We start from the raw sequence: 27,936 nt of genomic DNA, 5'->3' as shown, positions 1-27,936 counted from the left end.
TTATTTGCTTGATTTTCATAAGCTGCCTTCATGAAGGACAATCTGTCCCGCCTCTCCTGAAGCACAATAGCGTGCATATTACCACGACCAAATGGAGAAAAGAAAACGCAATATTCTAATTCAACAAATTTAGAATTTATTCTCGTTTTCATGTTGCATTTTACAAGGGAAAACAACGGTAACCAGAAGATGGCTACCCGAACTAAAATGTGCCTTTTCTCTTGTCAACATCACTCAAAAAAACAACTTATCGTTCTCCATAAAATTGCCTCGAGGCAAGCCCTGCCCGTCCTAGCCCAATATATCTTGGTAAAAATCTTGGTTATTTCTTGGTTAAATATGATAGTGTGTCAATGCATTACAAGATCATTGATAGGAATAATAACAAAAGGCGGTTAACTACACGTATGTACATTAGTATGTTGGTTATATAACTAGCATTATCAAGCCCCGTACTTGTTTCAATTAATCATAGTACCGGTCGTGCCCTCTATGAGAGAAAGTATAAAGTCATTACCTAGAGAACACCTGGCGTACCAAAACACAAATATGGACAAAGGGTTAATATAATATTCTCACATATATCAAGATAGTGTCCGGGCATACATAGCGCGAGGACCGTGCTCGTGTACATACATTAGTAATGTATCGCAATGAAAAAGTACCAACCTCAATTTGTTCATACTTTCGACAATAAACAACGTATAAAGTTGTATTCTGTACAAAAATGCCTCAAAAAACTACATAACATTGCTGGCGGGCGGACAGGGCTTCAGCGAGTGGCTACAGGAAATATCATACAACAGGTGTACATCTAAAACGGCCTAATTCTGATTGGCTAATAAAGTGACCAATGGTGTGGCTGTACAAAGACTACCGATTTCGGCACTACACTGCGAGATACGATATATGTTTATATTAACACGGATACGGGAAGCGGCTGTACTTAAGATGAAGTGAAGTACTACCACACGGAGAAATTCGACATCGGGATCAAATACAGAATCGGGACGAAACAGGCTATTTAAACACTACTTATGAAGGGTTGCCCACAAGGGTTTTTGTACAAAAATTAACTTAAATACTATGTACACAAGGTTCAATTTATGACTACGTTCACACATCACAAAAAATGCGACTACAATTCACTAACCGCCTTATATGGTACTATACATAAACCGTACAGCGATAGGCGAATAAACTTCTTTCAACACAAATATAACAAAAAGTGACTTGCCATTGTTACTGTAAGGCAAAAAATATCTTGTGCCCGATTCGTCCGATTTGACCTTTGACCCGATACGAATTTAGCCATGGGGTCTAAAAATAGCATCTATACATTGTTACTACAAGACGAGAATCAAATATCTACAGACGATAGTTGCAACATTTACTTCATACCGATTTTTTGATATTATTACATTTTTTTGAAGGAACTTGGCCAAAACGACAACTCCCACAATTCCGTTCTTCTCCAGGCTATAATATTGCACGATGTGACGAGGATTATATGCACCTCAATTGTTGACGGTCGGTACAAAATGTACAACGGTCTTCTTTTTGGAGAGTTTACGTTATCACCATAGCCGGTACAGTTCCCCCGAGCCTGCATCGCACCACCTTTTGGCAGCAGCTTTCGTTATTGTGTGCTAATATATGTCTCTAACTACGATACGTGAACAAGATTATGAGTTCGGTTCGTGCACACCAGGCGCCTCCACCGTGCAAAGCAGAGTAATGTTTGACAAATAACGTTTGACTTTACAAACTACAGAACAGCTCTCCCTTTAATACTTATTACAAACGCAACAACCATTGAAATCCGCGGGGAATATCCCGGGACTGTATAAATTCCCAATAAAGACCATTGGAAACTGTACCAGGATGGTGTAGGAATTGCGCGCCAAGTTCCATTTTTCTTCTATGTACAACGTCAGGCCCTGACGTGCTCCTCTCGGCGAGAAGACGCGAAAATTAAAAATCCAAAAACGAAGCAGTAAAAACCGCAGTGCCCTACCCACTGAATTTTATCTACGCGAAAAATCTAAAAACATCTATGCCTAACTATATAGCGATCATGCAATCGAGTGTAATAAACATGACATGCAGTGCAAGCCTAAACTAAGTGATATTTTTATCTTATGACCATGAACCATATGACGACAGTTTGTGAGACAAAATGATGCAATTACAATTACAGATCCCCGAAACTCCGCGACGGGAAACAGGACAACTATTCATTCAACATGTTCAGTACAACAAGACAATAATGTACAATCGCAAATAGAACCTCGACAAATGAAAGTTTTTTTTGAAAAACTTAACCTGAATCCTATCTAGTCTACTTTAAGTCAATTAGATATGCTGACTTAAGAAACATTTGACAGCTATCTACAAAAGACACAACGTCAGATCGGCCGGGGGCCAGACGATAGAAGGTACAAGGAACATCAGGCCAGACAGAAGACAACATATTCTACTTTCTACAGACAACACATAATTCACAATACCACCTGATTTCCATGCAACCGAAACAGAACAACCCACCCCCTACTGGCCACAAACAGAACCACAAGGAGTCAGTAACAAGTCAAAATTCAACAACGCGATTGGTTGATCACTCCGCAGACGGTAACGAAACTACATCACCATGGTAACTGTATCACTCTCCGCGTTTGCGGTAGCCCCTCGAAACACCCCATTTCATTTGGTAAGACTGTGTAGAACATGAGGTAGCAATGTCTAAAACCATACGTTGGTCTAATGCACATTAAGAACAGCAGGAAACCCGCATTTGGGTTCAAATGGGTACGGCTAAATCTCAAGGTCAAGGTCATCCAAGACTGATCAAAGGTCAAGGTCATCCAAAGGTCTAATAATCATCAAGATCACACAAATCTACAAAGACCTACGATAGTGCTTTGAACTATGCAACAGTGAACTCTTGGCAGTAAACCCGAGATATAGCCGGGTATCTTTTATCATCCTACATCAAAATAAATGGTAATTTAATTGTGCACTGTGCAAAAACTACGTAACATGCTACAATTATAACGGAAAAATGTCCTAATTTAGACACTGCCGCCCCAGGACGGCTGCACACCTCACTTTCAAAACTTCAGGGTCAAGGTCACTTTTAGACCTTTAAGTTCAAGGTCAAAGGTTGTGACCTTGATACCATGAGTCCAATTGTCCCCTGCAGGTAGACCTTACACAACTACCATATCCTGTTTTTTCATTTCAGCGGCATTCATTCCAACTCGATATCATGAAGTTCTATGACTATACACTAAATCCTGTTGCATTAGCCTACTGGCTGGATACCTTCAATTCTGAAGGACAGAGGACAGGACCCAGTCTTTAGGAATCATTTTCAAGATGGCGAGAACATCTTGTCCAAAATTAGACTTCCCACGAACAACAAAAAGGTAGAAGTGTATGAAAACAACAAGTTTGTGGAAACCATGGTAACATTACAAACAAATTTGCACCAATCAAACTGATCCAGATGTTGTGTATTACAACAATTATATAACGCACGCAGCAGATCCGCAATATTCTCACAGCAAATACCACGCAACATTCGAACCAATTCGATGGGCGATAAATTCGAACTAACACCATTGCTGCAGCCCATTTTGGTTTGAATGCACTCTGGAATGAACCAAACCGTTCGCCACCTTTATATCGGGCGTGAAACGGCGCCTACCTCAAGCGAGAAATCAAAATGGCACTACAAAATGCTTACACACGAAACCCAAAGAAATAACCTTCACTATGTACACTTGCTCCCACTGTTGGTATGTTTAGGCAGTGAAATTGCTAGGCGATTGCGTCGCAAAGTCCCCCGCCAAAAACACAACCTCGTACATGCTCACTTTGCGGTATGTACCCAATGCAATTCTGAGTGAATTCCAAGTCGAGCAGGATGAAGATTCCTGTACATCTTTGTAAGTGTAGTATATGAAATGTACAGTGCACCCCATCCGACATAACTTGGAATGACTTGTAGACCAGCCCCAGAACCATGCCACTTTTAAAGTTCAATAAAATGTCTATTTAGTTTTATCTTAAAACGTGAATAAATAGAACTAGATAATATACGTTATGTGTACACAATGTATATGGTTATATATAGATAGATATAATGTATCACGTACCATGATGTGGTAAAACATTGCGTCCATAAGTTAACATGTGATCGCTCACTGGAAAAAATGTCGGCAAAAACGGCCCAGTGACAAAGTTCGGTAAAACACCTATAGATGGCAGTACAATACTCCCATACAAACGGGCAAGTGTAAAACATGTCGTAAATACCAGTCAAGACAAATAACTGGGGTGTCTAAAACAGCGTAGTATTTAGTTAAGAATTACATTGATGACCAATACAGATTACTATTGAGTGAACATTGTAAAAAATAACTTGTCCGCCAGGGGACGTCATATACATGTGTAAATGTTAAACAATCATTTTTAACTTTATGGTCGGTTTCTATAACTGAGATGCTTACTCTGTAAGAATTCGTCCGATGGCGACCAAGTTGTCTGTAGTACCAAGTACACACTGCAGATGGCACTACTGGATATCAGCAGCGAATTTTGATATATTGGTCCAACCGTAACAATTTCCGATTATTAATTTAAGTAACACAAATCTGGTTATGCTTGTAGAAAACCAATAGCAAACGCCCTCTTTTGGGATGCAGCTCCATTAAACATAATTTCTTAATAAATAGTTTCAAACAGTGACTAAAGGTGGCGTGGTCCTAGGGCTAAGGCATCGGTGACAAGCCTGCCTTCCAGAAAGTCTGGAATTCTCTCGTATCATTCTCATCATTTTATACTTCTCGACATCAAAGCGTACACCTGAACATAACATGCTGATAATGTGTCCAAATAACATAGTAATTGTGTCCAATTAACATAGTAATTTAAGGTAAATTGATGAAAAAGAAAATCCCTGGTATAATTCAATAATATGTGAGGCACTTCTATAAGCAGTACTTCAATGTACTTGTGTGGTCCCTCCAAAACATCCACATCCCAAGTCTTGCACGTGCCAGTCAAATTTTCCTGCCGAAACTTCCTCGCAACACACGAACAATAGCTCCCAGACAACAACTAGTTATCAACAAGTTTAATTACCTTTGAAACCATCTTGCTTCCTATGTGCCAACTTTTTTTGTGCTCGACATAAACCTTGAAGAATTTATCGACTTAAAGAAATCAACATGTCAAGACTTCGGGAGGAAGAATTTAGAATCTCAGATAAATCACACTTTCGGTAAAATCGTCAAAAGTGTTTGAATCAGTCGATCCCAATGTAACGTCAGACATGTTTCGTAACTTATCACAAGAACCATAAAAAACGGCCAACGACGATGTCACCTTGGAAATGAAGTGACGTATGTATAGACGTTTAGGGTTGATTTTTGAAAGTATTAATAAGCGTAAAAAGGTACCGTACTGAATAGTAATCGTAATAATAAATAACTTCAAAAAATAATTCCGGACAAGAGCAGCGTTGGTACTCGTGACCGAAAAACAAAAGCTAAGAGAGGTTACACACGATTCATTTGATAAAACTGTAAAATGCTGCGTGACATAGTTGTGATGCTCTATGTACAGCTGTAGGACGCAGATAGTCGTAAAAATGTCCATAAAACGGTGAAACATGAGAGTATTAGAAGTGTTTAGCTTACATGTGATTATATAAGAGAGTTGTAAAGCATGGGCATAAGGTCTACTCCTGTTAGACCTGTATTCCATGGGCATTTGGTCTCAGTGAAGCAAAGTTCATGTCGCTATAGAAGAACCTGAATGTATGTGCACAGACAGTACATATTCTACAATAATGCTACGTCTTGTTACATTGAGAAATATCCCAGAGAATTCTAAATCTCCCATGTGAATGCACACTGACTCCAACATAATCTGAGGCAAAGCAGTGTGCATTTACAAATGATGTACGCAGTGAATGTACATATTACTGCACCTAAATTTGGGGCGGCACAGAATGTACAGGACCACGTTCACTGAAAAGAGGCCGTGACCAAAACCTGGCAATCAAATCAATTGTGTTAACATGACATTAAAGACGTGACAGCAACAGTTTACATCTTATCCTGAACCTGAATGGACTGAACGCATCTTGGACAGGAATTATACACCCGCAAATATTATCATATCCGAAAAACCATGCCCATGAAAAGATTTCCATAATAAGCCTTCATGTACCAATCATTTCCTTCATCATCCCTCTCAAAGTGCTGCCAGTCCACAGAAGTTCAAGAAAGGTTTTCGGATCGCCCCTTTACCATAATCTTAGTGTTAAGACCAGTAACTGATCAAGGGTCACACACATCAACCGAATATGGTTTGAAATCAGTATCGAATGCCTGCGTTACCAAACGACGCCCCTCGTGACAAATTTTCAAACATTCAATACAATTAATACTATGAGAAATTTTGATTTGCGCACGTGACACACAGACATAAATTTCTACGCTTCTGCCACTACCTGACTCTCATGCAGCCACCTACTGAAGCAAAGGGATATATAACGATTGCAAAGCCTAAGAAATCATTTTACAAGTTGGCGCCAGGCCTAGAGTTTGTGAAAATATTGTCACCAGGGGTGTCGTTTGACTAAGCACTCTATGGACAAGTGATTTCCCCGTATGTCAAGGTCTGCATTCAAACCTAGCTTTTGGTAATATATTTGAAGTGTTGAACAGCAGACAATACCCTGTCAGTGTATTCGACAAAAGGAAAGGAGAAGACAACAATGAAGTATTGAGGGGATCCAACAAGTTTTTCCATTGCGATGCAAAGAATCTCATTTTTCTCATTTCAGGCATATATTTTTCCACCTTCAGGCAGTTATTTCCACCTTCAGGTAGACAATTTCGCCCTCAAGCAGATATTTTATCATTTCCACCTCATGCAGTTATTTCTGTCTTCAGGCAGATATTCTAAGGGGTGGCATAGTGACCCCTATTGCCGGCCTAATCTAAATTTATAAATCCAGATCTCGAAACTGGTATGCTTTTCAAATTTGAGTCCCCGGAATCACCTGTCCACAAAGTTCCTAAGAACTACGTACTCACTCACATGAAAAACAACCCCAACAATTAAGAGAACAGTCCGTTATACTATATTTCAAAACACAGTGGTCCCAACTTCCTGTGACATCAGAGCTCGAGCTGGAATTCGTTAGGTCAGCAGTTAGAGGATACTGAAGTCAAACCATAATAGGAACGCCCCTCGAGATATTTGCATTCAAACAGGTTTGGCAGTATCTATGTGAAGCTGTTGCATGGCAGTATCTATGTGAAGCTCCATATTGCAATGTGAACCAATGCCACAATGTGAGCACGACGTCACTGCTTCACATTGCAGTAAAGTGAATTACAATTCAAACTCTGCGCAATGTGAATCACATAAATGTGATAACAATAATGAACTTTTATTCTCACTTCACAATGTGAATTGCGGAGATTGGAAAAGACGTAGCTTTGAGAGCACACACACTCGATGACTGCGGAAAGCCCACCGCCAAGAAACCAAACCTGGCTAAACACAAGTATCGCCCAAAATAGCTTCTCTTTCACACCAACGGTGTTAAAATGTGATCCATTTCCAACGTTTTCAAAAGATGGCGCCAGTCACCAATTCAGGTTGCATGGAGCACTGCCCCATAAACAAACGTTTAAACAGAACTGAACGCAATGTCGAAAAAATTAACGTTATCAACGAGAACAATACATGTAGGTCATTATCGCATTTATCATACAGAAACAAACAAAAAATATTCAAGTTAAAATTCAATGCACGGAATTTCCCGGCGTGCGTAATTGACGCGATGCACGGAGAAATCCAGCAAAAAATTATCATCATTCAACATAATTCGAATCAAGTACCAACAATAAAGAAAAAAAGACAAATTCGTAACAAAATACTCCATGCTAGAGCCACCTATTGACATAGGTCTAAACTAAAAATAGAAAAATACAAGTAGTTTCATCAGTCCTATCTGTTTGAGGAATTCCGCGAGATTGAAATCTGTAAATCCGTAATTTAATTCTAAAATTTATCAATTCCGTTGACTTGCAACTGCACATTTGAAGTCCTAATCCAATTTTCGCAAAGTATCCCGTCAAATTGTGGAATTCCGAATAACTCTTCGACCTTTGTCTTCCAGTTTACCAACTGAATAGGACTCTTTCACCTGGAAGAAAGATGAGAAAATGTAAGTCATCTCCATGTTGTCTCGCTGGAGGTCACCAGAGTGGAGTCCTTGAGATCATGATACAAGCTAGAGATTTCTAAGTCACACAAAAGGTTTTAGTATCATTTAACAGACTCTTAATTTTTGCTTCTCTTGGATTTGGTTGTCAAAAGCCAGGAATTTTGGTGCCTTGAATCGCCACCAGTACCAAACGAATTTGGGTTACCACCATGAATTGAACTTGGGTCCATCGGCATGGCAGCAGCAGTGAAAATGACTGGGCTGTGCAGCTCCTCAGTCAGTTTATTAGTTTGAAACATTAGAATTTCGGCTCTTGATTCAATGATTCACATTCAGTATGCAGTTCCCCCAAAGTCTTCATCCTCCTTTCTTCAATACATACCTTTCAGGTTTACTTCGCCTGTGCAGCAGCCGGCGTGTATTGGTAATGTTGATGCTCCTCGCCACCGACAGCGCTGTTTGTATGATCCTGTGGCGACGCCGAGTGGTGCTGGGCGACGGGCTGCGCTGGTGCAGTGTGGAATGTGGCTGCATGCACGGCACCACTGGTGCTGGGGTCCTCAACCATGGTCTGCATCATAGGTGTACCTTGGGCTTGTGGGTAGCCCATCTGGGTGTAGGTGCCGTGTGGACCGGACACGTACTGTAAGAAATTCAATCAATATTTAGACAAAATTGCATGGGACTTGCATTGAAGACTGAAGCCATTTTAAAGCACTTAAACCGCAGACTCATCAAGGTTTTATTCAGATTTTCTATGTGCAGACGACAACATACTTAGCCTTCTTCAGGCCTCTGCGAAATCAGGCTTCATCTGGGTCATCCCAGAGTGCACGTCGTTGGAGTTTGCCTCCTACATGATGTGATGCAAGGGGAGGAGCATGCTGACAGATCAGATAAATACTCACTGATGTTCCAGCAATCTGCATCTGTGCCATCTGTGAGGCGAGCTGCGGCATGACTAAGTTAGGATCCATCTGCGCCGTCCCGGAGTGCATGCTGGTTGGTGTGTGCATCATGTGCGGTATGTGCGCGTGCTGGTGCATGAAGACAGGTTGCTGCTGCATGCCCCAGCCGGCGCCGCCACCTTGCTGGACTTGGTAACTCGTCACGGGCGTGGTCGCCATGCTGTATGGTCGCTGCATCATGCCGGCTGGCGAAATCATCGTCGGACCCATTCTGCAAGAAAAACAACAACTTGGGATCAGCACTGAACTTCTAAGTGGGAATAAATTCTTCAAAACGATGCAAGGAATTATTAGAAAACTAATAAAGGTATGATATCTGGCAGTAAATAGGGCCACCTTCCTGTAAATAATCAGGTGTATAGATCTATAACGGTAATGTATCATGACACATACATCTGTAACAGTAATGAATCATGACATGTAGATCTATAACATTGATATATCATGACATGTGGATCTATAACGGTATTGTGTCATAACATATAGATCTGTAATGGTAATGTATCATGATGACATGTGCATCTGTAATGGTAACGAAGGAGAAAGTGTAAAGACTCTTACCCGTTCTGAGCCACAGCAGTTGTCTGATCGTATGCACATGGAACACCGCTCTGAAAGAAAAAAACAATTTCGTTGAGGTCGGAGGTCGAAGAATGTGTTCCGAGATTAGTGTATTATTGTTTTGTTGAATATATCCTGGTATTGTCATCTGGAAGGTTAAGATTGGTATATTAGTGGATGTGGTATTTCTGTATCACTTCATCTTTTTGGTGAGTGGATGTTGATTTCCGCTCCTTTGATTTGATACGATTTTTTCTTTGAAAGCGTCACTGCCATAGTGGACAGAAACATGTCACTGCAACAGCAACGCCCTCCAGCTTTGGCATCATATACTATCATTCTAAGCTATATTTACTCACTTATTATTTACACATTTGATACTTATTATTTACAAACACTTGACACATAGTAAATTGGTACGCAAATATTTGATGACAACTTTCGAAATTCATGCAAAGGCAGGGAAGTTGAGGACAGAGGAAGATTGTACTGTAGAGCAGAAAGGTGACCACAACAACAAAATGGGTAGCAAGTCGAATTTAGGGATACAGAGTTATCCACATGTTAATAGAGCTAATATGTATGTTATAAGCTACAATTTGATACCACTCACATCTTTGTATCTTCTGTGGTGCCCGAGATATTAATCAATATGCTCAGAGAAACAAACAAACTTCTGTCAACATGGTGTGGAGAAAATCAAGGTTTTTAACTATTTTTCTTTGGTAGAACATGGTCAAATTGCTTTAGACTGTACTTCAAAATCATCTTTTGCCAAATTGACTGATAGAATACTTGGACACAGTGTTTTTAAGGCTTATAATGTCATTTGAAAGCGGATCAAACCGGACATAATTTTATACCGATAGTGACTGCTGAATAGAAGGCCTGGCGACTTGCCACCAGATTTTTGCTATGATGGGTCACAAAATGAGTTAACAGGATTAGAAGTTAGTGCACTGTACATGGTTAGTTCTGAAGCATCTGAAAGCATTTGTAAGCATTTCATATTTAGAATTTCACTTGTATTCTGCAAGAAGCAATTCTGACAAGCAGCACAGATACATCACATCTATTTCGAATGGTACATTTCAAACTTAGAACTCATTATTTACTGTTAAATAATAGCTTAAAGATTCCAAGTACATTTAGAAGAAAACACATTTATGATACAATATTAAAATTCCATTACAATTCACCATAAATAAATCATTTTCTGATTTATTACTGGTTGTTTTGCAATACAACGAGTTATGTTCTGTAGATAAATGTGATGATTTCCTTAATATAATATGGTAAAATTTCTTCAAGATAGACTAATAAGCACATGCAAGGCATTAATTACAGCACAATCATTTTGTTTGAGAAAAATTGCTAAAATTTTCTTTGTACTTTGAAATAAATCTTAAATCTGACAATTTCTGAATAGCAAAATTATTAGACATGGTCAACCCAGAATTACTGTGTTGACTTATTTACACCCTTTTAGAAGCATCTTGTCCACATTATTACAGGTAAAGTAGGCCTATTGTACTGGCTCCTCTCAGCCAGTGTAAACCCGCAACACAGTATATTTACAAGCTAGACATATTTGCAGTTGAAGCCAGATTGACTTACGGGCACAACACATAGATGCTAAAGAAGTTATAACAATATGTACCGTCATATCTCTGGTATCAGCCCAGTCTCGATTAAGGTGCTGGAGTCCTCGGTTAAACACCCACCCCTACAACGATGCATAAGAAGATAGAAACATCAAAACAAGAAAGAGAAAAAAATTGGCAGAAGTTCAAGGTCGTCATTCAAGGTCAAGGTCAGTTCTCACAGGAAAGGCAAAAACACAGGTATTTTTTCTTGAAAGGGACTACAGATGATACTTGGGGAAGATTGTATTTTGGCCAGGCAGTGACGACATTAGGATGCCCATTTTGGACTTCAATCGAAGCCCTTGACCCTACTGACGTTGTCATACGTGGCGAGGCATGATGAAAACTGTCATGATGTTTACTGACAGTCACTACCTACCCTAACACGCAGGTGGATTCTTGAGGCGAAGTGGAATTTGTTTCTTGAAGGAAGAAAGGCAATGGGGAGGGAGAGGGGAAGGGGCATTGAACTGAAGGCAAAGGATAACCAGACTCAAAGGCACCATAGTTATACAACATGTATTTTGTCAAGGCTCTGAACCCCCTTCTCCCTCTACGAAGTTTTCACTGTGAAGGTGGAGATTTTGGGCTTGTGGATGGCAGGTTGCTCACAGGAACCACCTGATTGAATAGGCAATCGATTAACCAAAGTAGACGTCGACATTTAATGAGAGTTGTAAAACCCTTGGATGTGATATTAGCATATTAGACAAGGAATGGTGTGCACTATACAAGTATCTAGGCTTGGAAATGATTATAGAAGTAAGATGGTTCGTTTGCGGCGAGTGCAAAAGTTGGATTACAGTGAAATTTCAAATGAAATCGGGTTGAAGTATGTGCTCAGTCTCAAGAGGTCAAGGTGTGCAAATATTACATCCTTCATTTGCCATGTATGAACAGATGCTCATGCTCAAGCAGTTTATGCAGTGCCTCTTCAAGTCCTTTGCCATTCTAAAAACAACAATTGATTCTATCATGGCCAGCATCTCTTCAGTTGGTAATGTTGATTTTTATGGTCAAATCCGAGTATGGCTGTCAAAATTCAGAGCAACACAAAGCAGAAAATGCCAAGCTTATTCTGCAACAGATGATCAACCCTCTATTATCTTTAGGCAGGAGGGTACTGAGGGGGAAAGGACGGATACTGAGGATGGCAACGGCAAAACGTTTGAGACTTTGCAGCAGACGACAAGGGAGGTCAAGTGACTTTGCAGCAGACGACAGGGTCATGTGACCAACTTACATTGATGACATCTGATGTTCGGTCGTTCCATCCCATCCCCGTTTTATGCTTCTTCTTGTTTCCGCCGTCGGCAAATTTAACTAGGAGAGCGTCTTTCGAACCTGGAGAGAACATATTAATAATTAAAACAAAATAGGTTTTGTAATATTTTAATTTGATGAATAAGGAGATCCCCAAATAGAGAGAGGAATGTTTGGAGCTGCTCCTTAATAACATTCCATGAAGATCCTTGATGCCAAAGCTCTTTGGTTGAAAATACTGCCCCAAATTGCAAAATATACCACTAGAATGGTTATCTTTTGTCCTGTTTTGAAAATTCAAAGTTGTGCGGAGAGCTGTTGGATAGATCATTCCATTTCTGAGGTCATATTAAGCCCTCCACAGGAGGGGAAATCCTCAAAAGATTGTAAATGTGTCATCGATCGGATGATTTCACATCCCCCAGGATGGTCTGTGACACGGCGAGTGGACAAGCCAGAGTGTATACACTGAAGGAGTAAAGACAACCGTTCCTACCTGGTAAAATGGTTCCGTGATACGAGTGTATAATTTCGTCACATTTCTCCTTACAGTCCATACGAGCAAAGCCGACGCCTTTACTGTGGCCCTTGTTATCTCGTAATATTCTCGTTGATACGACATTGCCGTAACCTCTACAGAGTCTATCTAAGTCGTCTTCTTTCATATAATCGGGTAAATTGGCTATATATAAATTTGTAGGGTCTTGCTCTTGTTGCTAAAAAGAGAAAACAGAGAGAAATTAACCCTTGCAATGTGGAAGCAAACTTCCTGTGCGCAACAGTGGAAAGCAATGCTGAACAGGCAAAAAATATTCAAAAGTGCTGCCATCTATAGTATTTGGATCGAACTAATGTTCCCCAAGTACGTGCTTTCTCATCTTAGGCCAGCATTTTTCAGGTTTGGAACATGTGGGGAAAGTGGTGTATTTTATGACGAAAGGCAATTTACAAGCTGATTTACTTGGGAGGTGATGAGGAAGAACAATCCTATAATATAAAGCCCCATAGGGGGAATTGAGCCACAAAACCTGTCATTTCTTGGTAAAACTAATTTATGCTCGGTTTATGACGGGTTGTTATTGTCGAAAGGAGACGTACGCCCAACAGCCGAATCTCATAGAAATTTTACCCATGATCTCCAACTCCAACCTTTTATCTGAGACGACCCATCACCCGCTGCTATAGGGAAGGAATCGCCATATTTATTATATGATTGTGATAAGTGTGCAGCGTTAATGGCTAGTACTGGATAACCTCACCTACGTACATGGCAAATAAAGGATGCTTTATTGCAGTTGGCAGAATATGGAGCTGCCGGTCTCTCTGCCTGCCCAAGATCCGCCACTGAGTAAAGAGTTGCTACGTATTGAGCTACAGGCAATACGGGCACACCTTTTTTGAGTAATGAACTACAGACCTCCAGCCTCTGATATGAGTCCTGCACTATTCCACGCTAACTCATCCCACATTTTCTGTTATCTCAAAAAACATATTATCACTATTTCATCTTTCACTTGCTCTTGGCACAACTGGCGTATAATTGCATTTCCAGAGAATTACGCTACATATTTCATTAGGGCTCAAGATGTGATTTGTAGATGTTACCATGGCAACAAAATAAACGACGAAGATCAAGGTCGAATTAAAACGTCATGATTCGATATTGTGAAGAGACCTTTGATGAGAATTTCATCAGGTGGCCGGCGTCAATCACCGAGTGGTCAGATGAGAGATATAAAGGAATCTGTCCGGTGATAATTGAAAACCTATAATGAGAGTATCCAACTAAGTTAATTTGTGTACATTGTACACAAGTTAGCATGATGAAACTTGGCATGTACAATGCATTATATCTGTGACCACGACAGCATGTTGAAATTTATCATATTTTGTACATGTAATTCTAACGACTAAAACAACAAGAGAATGCTGGGACTGACATAATAAATAGCGATGGCATCACAACCTGACCCATAAATTTACATGATCAGACAACCGCAGTATCCGTATGCATCCGTAAAGGCAGAGCAAACAGCGTGCATCATGGGTACCGAACTAATCCAAACAGAATCGATAGAGTAATTAGTTCATTAATCGTTGGTAACTGATCAGTGGTAAGGGAGATTATGTTTACTTTAGATGGTGCGGGAATGCATTAGAAAATTCAGACTGGAGATTGTGAGGTTACCCAGAGTTCTAACAGCTGAAACCAGTCAGTCTAGGTGCTGCTTTGAGCAACAACTGGGAAGCCAGTGTTCATAGGAGATGACTTCAGGATGTGTGGTCATTATATAACCCACAAGCAAAGCAGAATGAATCTTTGACCATTCAAACTGGACTGCATGTGTCTAAACAGTCCACATACACCGCTATCAAAGTTACAGAAAAATATGAAATATCACTCGAGCGGGGGATTTGTACAGAAGGAATTTGTGATGTTTGATCATAACCCGATATCCCATGGGGACCATTAGAGCGATTAATGGCGTGCTGTCACACCTGTTCCCAGAGATGGGCTGGTTTGGTGGAGAGTTTCAATTTGACGAGCGACCGTCTGATAGATTATTCAGAAGTTTTGTGGAGAGTTTGGACCAGTGAAAATGTTGAAGTGAATTGTTCCGTGATATCTGACGCTGTTGTCATCTGATGGCATTCTGACGATCAAGCGTCATTTCTGAACTCGACCATTCTCCACATGTTTCCAAGCTGGCTCCAGGCTGGCCACCAGCTTTTCTTGCCAAAAAGATTAACCTGGGTGGCTCCTCTTGACCTGTGTTTTCCATTGTATGACTTCATAGAATTAGCCCCCCCCCACCTGGCAATAACATTTTACCTCCGCCCATATCCAACGTCAGGCACCAGGGATGTGCCCATCCTTAGCCTTAGCCTTAGTCGTCTATGACACTCAAACCGTGGTCCAACTACATACCTAACGCTCTCAAACGTGCTCAAATGACTTTCACCATTTTTTCCCTCCCTCCCTCCGACAATGCAACAAGCCCATCCCACAATTATTAGCCCTCTTCATGTCAACAGATCTAAAACATCTTGACGTGTTGGTAATAATCCTGCCCTTCCTTAGCTGGCTATTCCCTGGCGTGATCAATATCATTACATCTCAAGTGATACGGCGAAGTTATCTGCTGCATCATAGCATTTTACCGTGCGATGCAGATTGCACGTAGTCAATGCGTCTATTGTCGGCATGATTTCCTGTCGGGGGTGGTGATGAGAGTTTCGCATGCTGATAAGATTGCAGTTGGTTCTTAGGTTCGAATTTATAGTATGTTCTCAGATTTCTAGATGTCATTTCAAGGCCAGATGACTAATGCACTGGTCGTGTTGGGGCTGCATGAGACATACACGTGTCACAACGTGGGACTGGTGTCTTCAGAGGTTGTAAAGTTAAGGGAAGGGCAGTGATCTCAACTTGTTGACAACACTGGTGCAAGCTGCTTTAGGGTGTCAGGCAACTTGACCCTCAGGGATACTGTTCAAGGTGAATAACTGATTTTTCAATGATCCTGTTTGGAGAAGTCTCAGTCCTTATGGAAGCCATTTTTGTTTGAAAAACCAACACACATTCCGCCCAAGTTGTCCCTTTAAAGCCAATTTTCAGTGACAAACGTCGACGAAAATCACCACTGATTGATGAATGAGTTAGCATATTGCCTGATAATAGCTCGTAATGAAAACATCGTAGAATAATAGACTTGGTCATTATCCTGCAAGTGCACAAGCTGCATGGGCTCTGTCCACAAAGCCACTTGCTCAATTTATGATCATTTTATGATGTCGGACATGAAATGATGATTGAATACCGGTTTAAGCGCTCTACATGGGCCGTACACAGTTTAACGAGTGGAAAGATGTATGATTGATGACATGTGGGTGGCCCTACATTGTACAATAATCGGTGTGATCTGCCTTATCCAGGTTGCTGGAGAACCAAGGGTAAATTGCCATGGATTTCTGACGCCGCATATAAAACCGAACATCCAATATAACAGTGCCCCTATTGGAAGGGGAGTAGGGTGGAGGTGGGGCCTGATCAGTGCTGACCAGCATGCATGGATCTCTGCCCCTTTCAGCTAAAGTCACACTCTCCATTCAGAAATTCTTCAACAAGTGCAAGCCGGCTGAATTGCCTTATTCTCCATTCAAAAAACCTTTGAAAAGCAGTCATGAATCATCCCAAACTTATCATACCAAGTAATTGCAGATTACATTTGTCATTCTAAGATGTGTAATTAAGGATAATTAGTCCTCATAAACCAGACTTTTAATTAGAAGGGGACGAAGAATGTGAAACTTAATTGGGAAAACAGGAAATTGGAACACTGGGAACATTGTCCTGCAGCGCCCCATATAATTTAATTGTGCATAATTTTTCTTTGGTGAATTTGAACTTCGGACACAGTATGATATGATTTATGTATGTACACCCATAAGCCTCAGAGGAAGCATAAATTTTGTCTTTCACGTATTTTGATTCTAAGGAATGGACGGTTATTAAGATGTTTTGTAACTTTCGACATCTTATGGATATTTACTGCTTTATTCTGCACACAGAGTCAACTTGATTCCTCGCACCATCCGAAAACACGAGAAAGCGAACTGCTTCGTTTTGATTGAGGTGACAAAACGATACTCCCAGGATGCCCCATGTCACATTCTTTAGATACCAGAACCCTGACTCATTACAAACCTGATCAGTGGAATACGATCGAGTGATATTTTTAGATGATGGCCACATTTTTATACATGAAAATGGTGAATGTGGGGCAATTGTCAGTGCAACACATGATCATGGACGTCTTGTAGATTATCAAGTTGAAAGTTGTTGAAGTTGGAGTCAATAGTGTGATATTGAACAAGGCTTGTTACAAATTGCACTCTTGGTTAAAGTATGGCTGATGTCTTACAGGTTTTACACTCACCCTTGCCATGTGAAAACGGATTTACATTGCAATTCACTAAGCAAATATTTGTGAATAATTTGAAGATGATCCCTCAGCAGGTTTCCATATGAAACTCTCTCGTAACTGATTGCACTCTTGGTAAAAGTTTGAAATATGGCTGATATCTTACTGGTTTTACACTCACCCTTGCCATCTGGACTTGCACACCATTTTTCTGTAGATCCTGCACAGCCCGCTCGGCTGCTAAGGGAGATTCAAAATCAACAAAACCATAGCCTGAATAAGGGAAAAAAGTTAGAATTAGCTCTGGTGGAAAAACAGCATTTCAAACCACATTTTTTACTGTTTAATTTGAGATGTTTTGGAATATAAATTGATACCTCTGGGTCAGTAGTGATTGTCTCACCAAAACTGCTAGGGCGGAGATGGAATGTTCGCCAAAACCTCAGCACTTCCTCGGTTTTGGGCCACTGTTCAGCTCCAACCTCACAGTTTTGATTAGGCAGCCAATACCTCAAGTTGGCTTCGCTAATCTCACCTTTACATTTATTTGTGTTCTGGTCAATTATTGCCTTAGTTGATGTGATTTTACCATATCTGGAAAGAGAAAATGACAAAAGTGAAGACAAAGTGATTTAAAACTATATCATCCAGGTCAGGGTGCTGGTCATCCATCTGACAATACAACAGACTTCTGAATGTTGCCAAGAAAAATAAGCTGAGGTGCTTTGGTCAGGTAAGAAGATCTGAAGCGGAATTAAAACAAGTGATTTAAATTGCATCTGCCTGCGATAATAATCGCTGCCATCTGCAAAAAAAAGATCTCTCATTTGCGGATTCAACGATTACGGTTGCATACCATATCTGCTGCCACCAAAACAAGGCACAGTGCATTATACACTGTATACAGTGTACATTGCAACCATAGTGTTTCAGAATGCAGCTTTATCAAGCTGACCCCTCCAGTCATATCTTCAGCACACACGATAACAGTAGGCCGAGTGTTGACTTAATATTTCCCAAGTGCTGCGCTGAGTCAACATCTCTTGACCACTCTGGAGACCTACAGTACAGGTCCATGGATGGTTCATCCTGTATCACCAAGTTTTGCATGCGGGATACAACACACAGTAATGCTATAAGCCACAGATAATAAATCTGAGACTTTGGGCGGTGGCCAAATCCATAAAGAGGCTTAGTTTTTGAATTCCCGACAATATTCGAGGCAGATTGAAAATGCTCCAATCAAGATGGGACAGTGCTTATTTTACAAAAACAAAAGTTCCCATGCAAACAATTGCTTCAAACCAGATGTATTGACATAGTAACCAGATAATAATTTCAACTGCTGTAAACTGAAAGGATAGTTTTTACCTCATAAGTTGCCTTCTAGGTGGCAGGAAAGCGGGTACATATCTCAGACATTGGGACATTACCAACAGTGTGACGCAAAGAATCTCACATAAAATCTCAAACAGTCTAACAATTACTATAATTGGAAGAACTTCAAAGATACCGACAAGATTATAGGCATCTTGAGAACATATCTGTCTCTCATTTTCTGAGGTGTTCAATAGGTCTCGTAACTCAAAGCAAACGGCACCCTATTGAGCCAACAATTATAGCATTTAGCGAATTATTCCACAGACTAGCCAGTTCTTTACCCATTATACAAACTTTGGATAGTTCAAGGAGAGTGTGAATTACCAGGTGAAGTACTTTTTTGTTCTTTAGATGCAAGACTGAGGTGGTGGGGCCCACTAATGAGGGTTCAATTCCAACATGTAGCAGCATGCCTGCAGTCAGCCCTTTGTTGAAGGACAGCGTTGTCCAGTGGCATGCAGGGCTCAGGTGTCGGATTCATGCACTGACTCAGAAGGCCAAATGCTGAGACAGACTGTCTATCCAAATTGAAAAATTGCATGCCAACAAAACGACCATGTTCAGAAGCATCAACCTTTTGACAAATTCATGTCCTCAGTCTGTCAAAATCTCTTGTTATTTCATGCTAATGAGTCCGGGCTGTCATGAGACCAAATGGGATGTTGTCCTGTTGACAATGGGTTTGTCATTGCGGGTTGTGCAGAATCCATGTTGGGGTCTAAAGTCCTATTATTGGTGTTACATATGTGCTTTATCATGTGTTACTTTGAGGAAAGCTTACTAACCGACCATAACTCCAAGAGAAGAGGAAATTTCAACCACTCCACAGGCAATCTGCCAGGCTAGTTTGCCCTGCCCCATCATTTCCTGAGGACCTGTCAAATGCTCTGACTGCCTCCACCCTCGGCAAGTACTTGCTTCCTGATGACAGAATTCTCCTGTCCTGGTGGCTCTTACAAGTCTGCAATTCGACCTGTCATCTCAATCACATTGGCCGCAATAAGTAGCGCGCCATATTAGCTTGATGTCATTAGCTGCGCAGTTGAATTTTAAGGCTGCAGATGAAATTAACCTTGTACAGCCTCAAAGAGGGACTTGTGGGGTTTAAGTTCTTAGAACCTGATTGAGCTTCGGAAGCGTATGTCTATGTTGTGACGGTTACTGGATTGAACATTATCCCGCCTCACCAACAGACCAGGAGTTGAGAATCAAACCCATGACCTCCGAGGTGTCAGGCGCGGATGTTAATTTTAAACATAGGCACAGATGTTAATTTCAAACATCGGTCTTTAACCACTGGACCACTCGGACAGCCATAGCAACTAATGCAACAGGTCACCGCTCAAGATATCGACCAGAGCATTCCACCGGTAAAGATGCAGTTTTCCACTGCATAGCGCATTCGATGCTGGTCATTGTCTTCAGCATCAATCTACTATCTCTCTCGTTTCTAAAAATAGCCAAAGAATAAGAAGCGATTTATTGCATTCTTGTTTCATGATTTATTTGACACATGTCAGATGCGAGGAGAATATACTATAGTTTCTCGGATCTAAGATCGCTTGAGAAATGTCTATGATCTTGAGGAAAGGCAAAGGACATGTTGTCAAGATTAGCGGACAATTTCACATCGCCCACCGATGGTCTACTCCAATGGACATGCTGAATGGCATCAAAGAACAAGATTCGAATATCAGGAACGAGTCATATATCGGTGAAACTACAGTACTTGAAAATCAAAGAGTCATTCTTCAAACGAATGTTTGATTTAGTCGTCCATTATATTCGATTGGATAAATTTTTAGCTTTTTTTAACCAAGCAGGATGGGCACTTTATGGATTCTAAGAAAAGTTTTCATAAGTCATCAAATCTCTGCAAAATTTAAACATTCAGTTCTGACCATTTCATACTGGTAGAATCTAATATTGTTTGCTATTAGTTTGAGATACTGGGTATGGTTCATTAAAGTGCCGAAGAGATCTTTGGTGAAAGCATCTTGACATACAAGTCTCTGCATTTGAAAAGCCCTTGGGCCACATTAAGATCTAGCTGTCAAAGGGCTTTTTGAGACGTAGTGAAGTGTCTTGCCAAAGAGCACACAATCAACAGTCATGGAAGCAATTAAATAAACACTGTGGTTGCCGAGTGAGGAGTTCAGTTTCGATTAAGCTACTTTGTCACTGAACACACCAGAGATCATATTAATGAAATTATGTGTCAATGACTAACAGTTGTGTCTACAGCCTTGGTCTGTCTGATATTATCATGGCAAGCAGGGGAACTGGAGTTGGTGCAATCTTGGTCTGTCTAATGTTATCGTAGCAAGCAGGGGCAAGGTAGTTAGTGCAGCATCAGTATGATCATGAACAGCATTTTCTTTGAATGGGGTCACATGAAGAGCAGTACAAGCCAGGTATCCATGATGGACAGTATCAGTGTGATTATGCATGGCATTGATCAGTGTAATGTGATAATGGTCAGCATCATCTTGGATATTGTCCAGCCGGTCCAACCTGGCACTAATAAATAAACAGTGTCGACCCCCTACCCCCCCCCCCACCCTGCCCCTCAGGTTGAGCTTCCCCACACCCCCCACACAGCCCCCTCCCAACCGAGCAAATATTCAGCTAAAGGAATCGGCAGCAAGTTAGCCAGGACAGACTACCCACTCCCAACCAAGACAACTTACTCCCTCACAAGCCGGCAACCCGATGTGAAATTTATCAAACATCCCATAAGATTTCCATTGATTCTACTCCAAACATCAGCGGGAGATATAAATCACGCAAGAATCTCAATCGGACGACCTCGACTACAATAACGATGGGTCGACTGGGAGTGCCGTGAATGAAGTAGCGTACAGACGTATGAATGAACAAAATGAATCTGAATGAACGGAACTATGGATTATGGACTATTGGACCTGGGAATATTATCGCCGGGATGTCCAATTCCTGTACTGCAAACCATTGATTTTTATCATCGCATGCAATGATCATTGTAGGTCGCTGCAATGAGAATATCTCGTTTGTGAGGCGCTTTAGGAAAAGCATGGGTTTGTCCATGACATGTGTCCACAGTCCATAGCCTATAGACCCCCTGCTCACCTTTATCACAAATGATATAAGAAAAATGCTCATTTTTTTAAACCAGACACTGTAACGTTAAACCACCCTTTTGAAAGTGAGTTCTACAAAAGCGTGGAAGAAACATTTTCTGTGCCAGTGCACTTGCTTGGCCCAACGCAATGAATATGCCAAGACATACCACAGCCTTTTGACTGAGGTGCATTCAACCCGTCCTGAATGACATTTTTTCAGATACCAACCGGCCATTGACCGAATCATAATCATCGGAAGACGATATATGTCAGGGTAAACAAATACCCTCCCGATTCACTTGTTTGTCATATTCTTATTCATGTTCACATCCTACTAGGCATGGGGTATTGGTATTTGATGATTGAGAACTATTGGGTCAGAACAGAAAGCGTCTGAATAAGCTATGTGACTTCAGAGTGTGCTATACAATTTCCGAACGCGGAACTGAATACGGTAAACTGCGAAATTTCGCGAACCGTTTTAGCTTTGCAATCTTTGCAAATCCACCATCAAATGTGAACTTAAAAAGCGCAAACCACCTCGTTTAAATATGTTTCAGTTGTGATCACCTATAAAACTGTCGCGTAAGATTGAAATGTAGCAAGTTTCAACCTAGTGCAGATATATCTGACGAACTGTAGGAGGATAAGGCTAAAACGTACCACTGCGTCTTTGGCAATCAACAATGGTAAGAACCAAACGTATCAGTACGTTCTGGCACTGAAAAACTATACTTACTTTTTACATAAATTGACAAGGTGTTCATCAGTCGTGTTTGGAGTGAGGCCCTTGATATAAAGGTTCGTTTTACTCAGCTGTTCCTTCATCTGGGGAGTGAGGTTGCCCTGGGTACTAGATTGACTACTGGGCGTCGTATTGGGGCTGGCTGCAGGCATGCTTTTTTGGGGATTGTATGTCTGAAAAGATAGAAAGAAATAACCATGAATAAATATTCAAGCATGAAGGTCATTATGACTGCAAGGGGGTGAAAGGATGACCCGGAAACTGGCAGAACAATCAATTTTGCCTTTGTGCTTCGTCTTAATTGTCTCACTTTGCCAACCTATGGTGCTGGATCGATCTTCCGATGTTTCAGTTGTCCAAAACCTGATATAAAACTGCCTTAGGAGTGCTTGTTATTCCGCCGCACTAAAATGCAACAGTTGTAAGCAACAGCTTACTAGGCAGCTGGATATTTAACATTCGCCAGGTATGATAACCGCCTTTTTTCTGTCGGAAGTGAATGGGTATCGCAGCGTAGCGCAGCAGTAACCATTCACCTGTTTAGCATCTGCCCTCAACAGGTTATGCCCATTGTGTATGTGCATTTCATTTAGAAAGCTTCATGACGTCTACACAAGAATCTGGCAAGTTAGCCTGAAATGAAATCTAACAAAGGTTAATAAATTCAGGTTTCATCTTTTTTTCGAAGATCTTTTTCATATTTTTCTGTCTATCGCTATACCTGGAGTGCATTTTTACCTGTATAAAAGTCTCTCTCTTTTTCATAACATTAACCCTTACAGTTTGCACTATTTCTATATCAAATCCATATCCTGCCTCTACATGTCTTGAAACTGTTATCTTCCCACCCAAAATATAGCGGCACTAAACAAATATTGACCTCTAACTTGGCCATCACTGGCCTGTCATATCGTGTCGTCCGGGGAAACGCCATGCTCAATTTACGCATCAAAGCCGCATTTAGGTTAGGCAAACTTTAGTCATTAATGTCAAGTTTGCCTACTCGAGAAGTATCATCAAATCGGACAGTGTAAATGGAGATCGGGATGAAACATGAACAAGTTCAAATAAAGTTGGGACTTAAGTTTGCCAAAGAAATATGAGGCTAGTACTGAAGTATTCATTCGATTTATATCGATACCCCATTGACCTTTCTTATTCTGTGGTGTAGGCCGACAGAAACATGCACAGAAAGATGTTTTGACAATGTGATATTGTTCCAAGTCATCAAATATGGCTTTTATAGTTTAATCATCAGTTTGTTGGACCATGCAGGACCATTCGACCATGCAGGGCCAAGTGAGTCAAGCCTGGGCAGGGCCAGCTTTCCCTTCTCATTGTAATCTTAAGTAAATCACTTTACTTCTCAATATGATACTTCAGCCAGGCACTGGACAGATTCTTTAACCATGACACCCTTCTGCAACTTCTGACAGTCTCCTTGTCTTCCAATACCAACTAACACATTGGACGTATTGATCTGAAATTTTAACCGCATTTTGAGAAGTATCATTATAGAGTCAGTGCATATCGTATCACACGCATGATTATAAGGAATTTGGTAGAGTTTGGTCGATTATTTGGAGAAATTTTTTTGTTGGAAACCAATAATCATAATTGAAAGCTTGAAGAATAAGATCTGAATGTAACACAGCACTAATTGTAACTTATGCAGATATGAGTGATCAGGTTGTGCAATTATTTACTTATTAAACTTCAAGATTTCTGCTGAACTTTGATTCAAAGAGTGAGGATATGCCATTTTCATATTTTACAAACCAAGTCAGAAATTCGTCGGGATTCCTATTTAACGAAAAACAAAAATCACTCCTTTTGGGTGAGGTTGAAGGTCCATTGCCATTGAGACACACAGGCCATTCAACCCAAGTGACGCCATAATCGCCTCTTTACGAAACAAGCCACGCACTTGCGAGCATGACAAGAATGAAAGAGTCAAATATTTCCCTCTGGAGGACATGCTACTCGTCTCAACGGTACTAGTATAGTACATGGCCTCATCTTGGTTTAGATCTCAGTGCCATAGATTGTGCAGGGGGACCAAGATACAGTTCGTTGGACCACTGGCAGTGTGCAGGGGGACCAAGATACAGTTCTTCGGACCACTGGCAGTGTTTCCCCAACGCAAGAAACACCCAACACCCATTTCTCCATATCTCTGATCTGCTGAACCGACTGAGGGAACCATACAACCAAGGCCTCCCTTGAAAGCTTGATCCTCGCTACTGACTAATCATGGACCATGGACGAAGACCAGGATGTCTTACGTAGGCCAACCATACCCCAAGGGCACGGCACGTTCCTCATGTCAACTTCACGGACAGGTAAAAATTCATTACGTCGCGATACGTTTTCATGAAAAGCGCAATGATCATTCACTTTCACCTCATCACTGTAACAATGCAGAACAAACCAAACAAGCAAAGTCGTGTTAAAACCCACAATGCATCAATTTCCTCAGTTTCCTTCGTACAAGCGATTATTTCCTGTGCCAACACTCGGAATCAATACGAGATTTTCTCCGTGTGTTTCCCCGGGTGAACGACGGGCATCGCCAATCCTAATCTGCCTGCGCCTATTATCGCGTAAGTGGACTTGACACTCTCAGCCCAAATCGAATCATTTGTGTCGGGTTGTGCTTCAGCGGCGAAATACAAGCAATCTATTTCGGCAGCTAATTAAGAGAAGAGAGTGACGAGCATTGTGTCTTTTGTCCATTAGGGTGATAACACTCATTCGTGAATTGGGACCGGGATCAGTCATCAAGTGATCTGATGTCTGAATCTTTTTGAAGGTTTTTGGGAAATGTCGAAAAAGGTGGAACAACAATCTGCCTAAGGTCTTCAGATCTAGCAATAACCACTTGGAGATGTAGTGTTTTATATAAGAGATTGTATCTATCCTTAGAGAAGAAAATTCCTCAAAAGACGTAGATGTCAAAGGAAGGAGTAGAACCTCAAGTTGACCTTGAACCAAAGACAAGGCAATACAGCCAAGAGAAAGTTCCCAACAAACAGTCCTTCATGAGAAAAGGCAACATACAGAAGTAAGAGGATCCTGGACACTGTGAAACAGTGCGATGGTGTCAATGAGAATTGATCAGTGGGACATTAAGAGCACTCTGATAAAGTGTGTAGAATGTATCACAGGGCGCTATTGTCCATCACATCGCCCCTGCTGGGATGTGGCTGCAGGCTGCAGGATACAATGTGAACCATTTTTTATCACAGGATGTACAAATCCTGTCAAAAGGTTATCGTTCACAATAGGCTATTGTGTGCAATCACTTGTGTGATTTGTTAAGGAATCAGGCTAGTGGTACAACAATATCTCTGGGGCATCTGCATCCTTGGCGGGATGAAAAACCTGATCAGGACATCACATGCCAAATGAAGCCTGGTCAGACTTTAGAGTTTAGCTTTCAATCCACCAGTTTGGGAGTTGAAACCTTCCTCATATTAAGTCCTCTGGATGGCAAGGTGAAGCAGATACACTGGTTATAAACGATCATTATGTAGTCTCATTCTAGAAGCAATAATCAGTAGCATGCAGTCCATCACCAAGTTGAGTGGAAATGCATAGTGCCTTAAAAAATCATCAATATCACACTCTAGTCTAACGGTATGACTTAGAGTGGCAAAGGTGAAACCCAATTTCAAAATCATGACTCTTTCAGGAAATCCTGCGTCATACGTGCATTTCAGTGTATTTATCACATCATCTCTGGCACATCTCCAACCCGATACAAGGATGACTGGACTGTGTATATCCCATTGAAACTGCAGCTGCCATTGAGAGAGCATTCCACATTAAAGCTCATAAAATCAATAAAAACACGGAAAAAATAACAAAAACACCCACCTCACAGTCACAATCGCAACATTTGTCCTTGATTGATATCGTAACTGGATCCTTCGTAATTTTCATAATAGCGGGCAAGTTAAAACTATCCGAAATGAGATTTTTTTTTTAGGGGACTGAACGACCATACAACAGACCGGTCTGTACGATTCCTTTGGTGTGTTATCAACAGTGTACAGGCCGCCAATAGTTCACCACCTCAGCGTGACCTCAATATCGCGACGACCTGGTTTTAGGGAGAAAATTCCACAACTATCGCACATTAACACAATTTACACTGTTTGTGGGCCGGGACATGTGGAAATCAGAAATTCTTTCACACTGATTCAGAGGACACTGAGCAATGGCTCTCAGAGATACTACAAACAATGACTTGAGTGTATTTGATGGACTAACAATTCCTCAAGCCATTATGCGATTATTTTTTGAGTGAAAGAAGGGCTTCCCTGCCGTGGAAAATAATGCATCTTTGATGGTGGCTCTGTGTTGATCAGCAATAGGATAATAATGACTTTTCGTGACATGAGAAAGGTGTTACGAAACTTTATTATTAATGATGATAAAGGGAAGTTACAATACATCACGCTTTTTTCCAGCATTGTGAGGATGCACGCAGAATACCTTGGATCGGGAAACGGTTTAGTCCTCCTTTTAGAAGAAATCTGTACTTTTTGAAGAGGAAGAAGAAAGCTATGAAGATGAAAGCAAAAATGCAAATCTTTTTCCTTTTTTGATAGGGTGGATTGAGAAACCCAAAAACCCAAATATGACCAAACCTCAAAATCAAGGCCTATATAAATATACATCAGATCGATTGTTTTAAGATTAGTACTAGGAAATCATCGTCATGACCTCAAGCCCAATTATGACTAATAAGATATTTTTTCAAATCTAGATCAAGTTTTGCTGTTTTGACAAACCACATAAGGTTAGTAGACCATCTGGAACACCATATTTGTTTATAGCAGGATATCTGCCCACATACGATTTCCTGGCCAAGTAAACATAGGAAACAACTTAATCTTTAAGATTTGGATGTCCCTATAACCTGCCTACGCACTAGAATAAGCTAGGTGCAAAGTAACTCTGTTATCTTGAGTACCAAGTTCCTACTTCTTAGAGGGTATAAGAGTTAACACAAACTATAAACTGTATTTCTCTAATGATTGGATGAAAGAAATGTCTTTTCGCCCCCCCCCCCCCACCGACCCCCA

General features: G+C 40.9%; 1 protein-coding gene across 11 annotated transcripts in view; it reads right to left on the bottom strand.

The window, feature by feature from the left end:
• Positions 1-113: 113 nt before the first annotated feature.
• The window catches only part of LOC135500711 (RNA-binding motif, single-stranded-interacting protein 1-like), a 72,617-nt gene continuing 44,794 nt past the window's right edge, over positions 114-27,936 (bottom strand). For 8 of the 11 annotated variants that reach the window (XM_064792329.1, XM_064792331.1, XM_064792334.1 and 5 more), the window contains 10 exons: positions 22,838-23,016; positions 18,153-18,211; positions 17,784-17,890; positions 13,189-13,408; positions 12,673-12,773; positions 11,444-11,509; positions 9,784-9,833; positions 9,163-9,433; positions 8,637-8,897; positions 114-8,233 (listed from right to left, as the gene is read on the bottom strand). In XM_064792329.1, the coding sequence (XP_064648399.1) occupies positions 8,646-8,897; positions 9,163-9,433; positions 9,784-9,833; positions 11,444-11,509; positions 12,673-12,773; positions 13,189-13,408; positions 17,784-17,890; positions 18,153-18,211; positions 22,838-23,016 (1,305 nt within the window). In that variant the 3' untranslated portion in view covers positions 114-8,233; positions 8,637-8,645. Of the gene's footprint in view, positions 8,234-8,636; positions 8,898-9,162; positions 9,434-9,783; positions 9,834-11,443; positions 11,510-12,672; positions 12,774-13,188; positions 13,409-17,783; positions 17,891-18,152; positions 18,212-22,837; positions 23,017-26,722; positions 26,881-27,936 lie in introns of those variants that run through there. The other 3 variants (XM_064792340.1, XM_064792330.1, XM_064792332.1) reach the window with 3 other exon arrangements.

Source organism: Lineus longissimus, chromosome 16 (genome assembly GCF_910592395.1).
Source record: "Lineus longissimus chromosome 16, tnLinLong1.2, whole genome shotgun sequence".
Lineage (NCBI taxonomy): Eukaryota > Metazoa > Nemertea > Pilidiophora > Heteronemertea > Lineidae > Lineus > Lineus longissimus.
This window is presented reverse-complemented; position numbering and strand designations above follow the sequence as displayed.